At 39.5% G+C, this 7,745-nt stretch overlaps 1 protein-coding gene across 6 annotated transcripts in view; it reads left to right on the forward strand.

The window, feature by feature from the left end:
* ADK (adenosine kinase) overlaps nucleotides 1-5,563 on the forward strand; it is a 296,049-nt gene extending 290,486 nt beyond the window's left edge. For all 6 annotated transcript variants that reach the window (XM_061344234.1, XM_061344239.1, XM_061344238.1 and 3 more), the window contains one exon: nucleotides 5,050-5,563. In XM_061344234.1, the coding sequence (XP_061200218.1) occupies nucleotides 5,050-5,174 (125 nt within the window). In that variant the 3' untranslated portion in view covers nucleotides 5,175-5,563. The remainder of the gene's footprint in view (nucleotides 1-5,049) is intronic.
* Nucleotides 5,564-7,745: the final 2,182 nt, after the last annotated feature.

A 7,745-nucleotide genomic window follows, 5' to 3' on the forward strand; every position in this document is an offset into this window, starting at 1 on the left:
AGTCAGGGTCAGCTTGTAATTGTTTATAATTAATGCATTTGATAATTGCTTTTTCCTGCTTTTCTCGCTTGCGTTTCAAAAAAATGCATTCATTTTGCTGTGGGCACTTTATGAAAGGTTGGAAGTGTGAGAGAAACTGCAGAAAGACGAGTAGTGGGGGCGCTGGGTGTCGGAGGCTATAAATGGATTTCCAGCCAGCATTAGTAATTAACAGTCATTAAAATTAATTGTCAAGTGTACAATTTGAAATGAAACATTTGGCTTCAATATGAGCTGTTTTTAAGTGTTGTTAAATCATTACTGAAGCAAACCAGAACTGTTTTAAAATCTCCGCTCTTGGACTCCCACATTCCTACCCTAGCTGCACTAGCACTAGGCGATCATTCAGGATTACCACTGATATTTGGAAAACAAAACTTTCAAAGAAATCACTGATTTCAGTGGAATTTCCCCTGAAATGTCTATTTTGCAGGCACAAGAAAATTAACTTGTTTCTCGTTTAATGATTCTTAAGTGCAACTGAGATCTTCAAAGTAACAAAGTAACTACACCTTTTGTGTCAGTCAGTGGACTGACTTGCTGTGTCTTTTCAGACTTACATTGATACCCCAAAGAGATTTGTGTTGGTTTCAGTGAGAGCCTTGGTTTGGGTCTCAATTTTGAGGCTCAAGCACCACTTCTGGCACTTGGCTCACAAAACTTTTCATTTGGGGGTGAGCACAGAAAGAAGAAAGCAACTTGACTTTCCAGTCCCTCATTCCGTTTGCAGACCTAACAATTATAAATGTTGTTGAGCACTTGTAGTAAGGAAGCTGGAGATAATAAAGATTAACTCTCAATTATTTCAGGCACACTTTTCAGAGCAAAGTGGTTTCAGAGATGCTTTTTTCTACTGAGCAGAAAAGAAATAATTATGGGCCAAAAATAGCTATTGGTGTGTTATAATCAGTTCTGTCATCTGTGAATGCAAATACATTTTGTACCACTCTAAGGTTTAAAGCAGCTTTTGAAGCAAAGCTGTCTTTGCTTTCTAGGAAGACAAGTGGGATGAATGGGACACAGTTCCAAATAAGTTCTTATCATGACTAGGTACAAGGTTGTCCATGCCTGTGGGGCACAAAAGGCATCTCAGCCTACTCTGAAAGCGTACTGAGATGGCTAATTACAGTCATCTACCATTACAGGATGCTAGACATCCTGCAGCTGCTGTTTCTCTTACTCCATAAACAATAATCACTTTGGATGTCAGGGTAGGAAGCAGACAAGTGGGAAAGCCTTGAGTTTGGTTCTTGTCTTTGTGTTCTAGTGTGAAGAGAACAAACAGTACACAGTGAATGTAACACTGTTCACAGCTTCAGCAGTGTAGAAATACACTAAGTGCAGAATAGCTGCGATTAGAGGATGGTAGACAATATTGCCTGAAGTTGTTTTGGTAAAATAATTGAAGCGAGGTTGTCTTGTGTAGCCAAAATATACTACTCCTTTCTGCACTGCATTCCAGTGATAGCCAGGAACTAGCTCAGGTCGTGGCAGAAGTTAAAATAGTTGCTGAGCTACTTAAGTGTGTGCTGGGATGATCTAGTTCTCCGATTCAGGCCCTTGATACAGGATCAGAGTTCAATCCTGGCCTTTCTGTCTGTGAAATTGTAGGAGGAGTGTGAAGTCTGAAGCCATGTTCAGTTATCTTTTAGCATTTCCAGTCATGGCACCTTAAAGAGATTACAGCCTTCACATGCTTGTCATCTTCCCTCCACCACCCTGCTCACTGGTAGAGCTGTTTGAGTACTCACTAACCCACTTCAGTTTAAATCAGCTGGGTTAGGAAAGATCTACTATTCAACAGCTTACTGTTTAAACTAATATGGCTCATTTTGACAGAGTATCAGGTTATACAAGCAGCAAAGAAGGATGGTGAAAAACAGATGGGACACTAACTTCTTCATCTGGAACTCGAAGATCTGAATCCATGCCTTGAGAGTATGACTCATGGGGTTTGCATCACAGTACCTTATACTCTGGAGGAGGCAAACTCTGAATTATATTCTGACCATGTTGCTTTTTACAGCATTAACTAAAAAGAACATTCTGCAGCTAAGGCAGCCAACCTGATAGAGCTTTTTGCTTCCCTGCTCAAACAACAGTGCTTTCTGGTGTTCCCTCGGGGTCTGCTTTGCCAACTGCCTAGTCTTAGTATGTAATGTAGTTCTGTGTTTGTGATACGTGTGTTTGTATTGTCATTCAATGCGATATTGTGTCAGATACTGCTATTTCTATTTCATCTATGAAACACATGCCTTTTAAGAGAAACTCAACAGACGAGAATGGTTTGAGGGCAAACTCCCCACTGCAGTTTCTACATATCTCATATATGACAGCTGTACTTAATGTCATTTCTCTACCACTCTGAAATCACAGACATCTCTCATTTCTATCCCCAATTAGAACAGGGTGGTTTTTTCACCTGATTCTGCTTTCACTTAGATCAGAATAAATAAGAAGTAGCTTCACTGAAGACAAAAGATGCATACTAGCTTGAAACCTCAGTGAGCCTGGGAGGTGATGACAGTCTCAGTCTAGTTGGTATTGAAAAATAATTCATGTCTTATGGTTTTTTGCTTCTTGGATTTTCTCATCTTCGTAGATGTTTGATGCCTTGATCATAAACATAGAGGACCGTTCTTTCTTGTATAAACCCCTCTCTGAATTCATGCTCTGCACAAAAACTAGCCTCGTGTTTGCCTTTGGAGGCCTGCCCAGTGCATCTCTGATACTTACTGAGTTAGAAATGGACTGTCTTAACAGCCTCATTTTACATACGGTTACAACTTGCTCTCAAGTTTTAACCACCCAGAAGCACACTGGCAAGCTCCTGCCTCCCAGGCAGTTTAAATTTGATGATTGACATTCTCCACATATCCAAGAAAGTTTCTCCTAAGAATGCATGTTAATTAAATGGAGAGCAGACCATTTTCATCTTGTTATTCAGAAATGGTCTGATTTCTGCCAGGCATGCTGTTTGGATTTCTCAACTGTTACCCAACTATTACAGCTGGACCATCCTGACACAGTTGTGTTGTCTGTCATCCCTGACTGCCATCAGTGATAGCACTCACAGCAAAATTTCTTCCTGTTTCAGATTCTCATCTTTGTATACTGAAAACTCCTGCCTTCTTCGCTTGTGCTTACAGACTTAACTTTTGGTGGTGAAGCAGTCATTTTTTCCCAACTCCTCTCAGTCAATATCTGTGAAATTTCAGCTAATATGTAGTTCTCTAGAAAAGTATTCGTGTCAGAAACATACGAGTTTTCTCCTACTTGTCATCTAAAACACCTGCTTTCTATGGCCTCTCTATTCCAATGAAAAGTATTTGATTTATAGATTTAGTAGTTTCAAACTCTTCTCCCATTCAACGCAGTTTAGAGAAAACTATACGTCAACTAAGCTTCTTTTCACTATCAGTCATGACTGAGAAGCCAAGATAGATCTTGGCGATTCATGAAAATGGGGTCTTTTCTCACCAGCATTATCCTTTGTTAATCTAACCTTATTTTTCATGTTTGACATGATTTTGAATCTTCAAGGAACAGACATTATTGCATAGGATAAAATATTTTTATCATCTCCTAAAAATATGCTCTAACGTGCCACAAAAGGAAATATTTAGAAAAGGAGCACAGGTTAAATGGGAACATCACAGTATAATGTAGAGCCTTTGCTTTAGTAGTAACCAAGCTGAACAGAGAAAGTGCATTTGAAAGCAAGCTAGCAAAACATTTTGTCTTTGAATCAAAATTTATAATATGTCAGAAATCGGTACCTATGAGCTACATACATATTACTTATGAGAGACAAGGGTTCAGTATTGGGTTTGTACTGTCAAGGCCCAAGGCTTGTCAGTCCATGACCCAGGAACTTGAAATGGTGGATGAAAGCTTTAAAAAGAACATGTTCCAGCTTGCTAGAATTCTGAATTTCCTGGGCAAGTCTCACTTTCCTTCTGTGATTGGATGAGGGAGAGAGATACATCTGAAAGGTATTAAAAGTGGGATAAAAGTGAATAAAATATTGCCTCTAGAATGACAGAGTGGAGCTTTAAATTATAAGAGACTAAGTTTACTCTTCACATCTTGAAAACCTCTTCCAAATTTAAAATATGTATTTCACCTCTTCCATAAGTTCTGTTGTGCTTTCAGTCTCAATAGTTTCATCCAAGACAAAATGTGTCAGAAATGAGGGACTCAGTCTATAAAATCCCTGGTCACACTTGTACTTAACTTTTCTATGGACCTTTTTAGGACTCTGCATATATTCCTTTAAAGAGGTGCTCTGGTTTTCAGAACACTCAGCTTCCAGTGATTTCTGGTTTTCTAAGCTATGCATTCTAGGACTTTGTTAGCTCAAGCAGATAACCAAGTGCCCCGATTTGAGTGGTGCTTGGCTCTCCCTATGGTTTCTGTTTACATAGCTATCTGACCTTGCTAAGAGGTACCCACTGTTTCTGAAGTCTTAGGTTAACTGTCCCATAATCAAGAGCAGCAGATATAATCTCGCTTTCCTCCTCAGGTAAAAATTTGTCACCTTCTTATCATTACAAACACCTGTAACTGTGAATATAGATGATGTTTATTTGTTACGTGCTTTTTTCTGAGAAAACCTTGCAGAGTGACACTTGTGTGGGGCCGTAGCTGTAGCCACTATGAACAGCATGAGTTCTCTTTAGCAGGAAAAACTGCTTCTTTGTTTTTAAATTGATATTTGAGGAATTAAGAGTTTTCTCTGGAAAAGAAGGGAACAAGCACTCTGGTAAAACTATTTTGGGGGCACTAATAAAGATCCGTCTTGATGATCTTTAATTTACTTGAAGCTACCAAATAAACAGAAATAACAGTAGCAGCAGGCCACTCAAGCAGGCAAACACTTAAACTGGACTATGTACATACAGTTACACCAGTATTGCAGTGCTTTGCCCTGTGACAAACTGATACACTCAAAAAAACCCTAATCTGACCATCTTATTCCTTCTCTTCGTCTCTTATTTTGTTCCATAGGCTTCCTCTCACAGCTCGTCTATGACCGGCCAGTGACCGAGTGCATCCGGGCTGGACATTATGCAGCCAGCGTAATTATCAAGCGTTCAGGTTGCACCTTCCCAGAGAAGCCTGACTTCCACTGATACTGGTGAATTGGAGGGATCAAGAGTAACTCCCACGTTGCCATGGGATTGCTGCCTAAATTTTTCCTCCTTCCCTTTCCTCACCTTTCCAATTACCTGCATCAACGCTTCTGTACTTCTCTTCGTTGTATTCTAACCAAAATATGTGTTTCTACAGTGTTTTCCTTTTCATACCACTACAATGTCTCAGTAGTCTTAACTTTTGGAAACAGTGCTAAGTGAAGCTTATTCTCTCATCCGTCAGGAAAAATTGTTCCATTTATACAGTTTACAAGGAAGTCCCTTGTAAATGACATTGCTGATTAACACCAATAAAATACTTTGGTTGAATTACCTAGTTTGTATCCAGCTGTGGCCAAATCCTGCTCAGCTTAAAGGAAGTCACTTAGCATTACAAACAAAGAATTGTTATTTCTATATAGTGGGGTCATACTAGTGTAAAGAGCAGTGTAAATGTCTCATGAACTTCAACATATTCAAGTGTACATGATCTGGCCATCAGATCCAGCCCACCAGCCACGAAAGTGAGTAGTAACTTTGTCAGTAATTTAAGGACCTGATCCAGAGCTGATGTCATTCAGTTGTCTTGCGCTGCTGCTAGTAGCTTTGGGTCTGGCATGTGAGAGCAGGGTCTGGCCACTCCAGGTACAGTCACATTCATCTGTCAGGTGAGCTAGCAGGTAGGTACTTTCAGTGATTTCAGGGCAGATATATAAGTTGGTGATGAACATAAACATACAGATAGATCCTATCTCCTCCATGTGAGCTTTCTAGAGGCTGTATTAAGGTACACATAGTGAAAATGAGGTACAGAAATATTTATGCAGGATATATTGACAGGATATGCCAAATGGAATCTCTGAAACGCACATTTTTAAACTTTTAATTTACTTTGGATAATTAAGCAATATGGTGGATTTTGTTTGTATTTACAGTATTCAAAGAGATGATCTGACACTGCATTCATTACTTTGCTATGTAATTTGATACTGATAAATAAAAAATTGTCATACAGTAACTCCTGGTTTTGTATTGGTATGTGTCTGGTTTTCCTCCACCTACTGAAATGGGAACAAGAAATGGGTGCCTAATCTACATGCTAGATCTCACATTTCATACAGGACTTTCTCTGTCCAGGTGGGTGTTCAAGGGTTATCTCAGCAGTAAGAAAGGGAAGGAATATCAGTTTGGTGTTTGTACCACAGGAGAGATGAAAAATTAATGGGTAGGATTCATGAAAGAACATTAACTCAGTGCAGGCTTTGCAATTTATTGCATGGCATGGAACAAGGGATGCACAGAGATTGGATGTTGTTATTACAGTTTGTGTATTGCAGTGAGCATGGGGAGAAATCAAGGCTATGATCCTGATTCCCTTGTTTGGTCCAGTATCCGGTCTGATACATTGGACACCAGGCTCTTTCATTTTAGAGATCACGAGGTGGGATCCCTGCAAGTACATCAAGGAGCTTCAGCCGTTTCTGAAAATCCTCATGGGGCCATAGAACTCCATTGCTGCAAGTGCATCGTAAGTGCAGTCTGTTCTTCAAGGACTCAAGCTCACAGTTTCTACCTGAAACAGGCTGCGTGTACAGGCCTTGTGTATCTACAGACCTACTTATGAACAGCTTTGTGCAAGCAAGACTTGTCTGGTTTCTTCATAGTGCTACTCAAAAGAACTTTGGACTTGCATCTCATATTCTAGCATAGGAGAGAGGAAGAGTATGTTGGAGTGCAAATGAACTGAAAGAGGCTACAGTGTGCATAGTCTTCAGGCTTGATCAGAAGAATGTTATTTTTTACATCATGTTAATTTTTAGTTCTTTAATTCAGTGTGTCTATGTGATATATTTTAATCAAGAAAAGATGATGGTCTGAGGAAGGATGTGTTGCAGTCCCTGCTTTTATGTATGCTCACATATGCCACACCATGCTTATTGCACGAATTTGGCTGTAAGTGGTTAAATTTGCTGTTCCCTTTGCTCTACATCCTTGATGCTTTCCATTCCTTTTGAAAAAAACTTTATCAGTGTCCTGGCCAAATAATTAAGGCCCACTTAAAACAGAATATAAATATATAAACATTATACCAATCAAAATACAAGACAGCATGACTAGTGTAAAGGAAGGGAGGATATGTAATGGAAGGTAGCTATAGCAGGGAGATCTTTCATCCTTCCTTTCTGTAGACTAGTCCTTGTTTTCAATTCAGGATACAAGAGAGTCAAGGCAGGGGTTCTGTTCTGAGCTTGGTGAGCTCCGGCTCCTGACATTTGGCTCTGAGTGTCAGCTACAAAGCATAATTTTAAGCCAGTGGGAGCAGCTGAGGAATGAACATGGAAGGGCACTGGAGCCTGACTTGTTCTATTTAGCCATTCATTATTTCTCCGATATCTGTCAATGATTATTCCTGGATGATACATAGATAGCTAGAAATGTATTGCCAAATCATGCTAAATAATTTCAATTTGTGCTGTCAAATTGCCTGATGATTTCATTCTGGATTCTTTTCAGGATCTGTATTTCTTCCCTGTTTCTCACTGATGAAGGGGGTTTTTAATCTATATAATG

The sequence above is a fragment of the Neopsephotus bourkii genome, unplaced genomic scaffold, assembly GCF_033783945.1.
Source record: "Neopsephotus bourkii isolate Nb327-2 ecotype Australia unplaced genomic scaffold, CSIRO-AGI_Nbou_v1 NB_196, whole genome shotgun sequence".
Taxonomy (NCBI): domain Eukaryota; kingdom Metazoa; phylum Chordata; class Aves; order Psittaciformes; family Psittacidae; genus Neopsephotus; species Neopsephotus bourkii.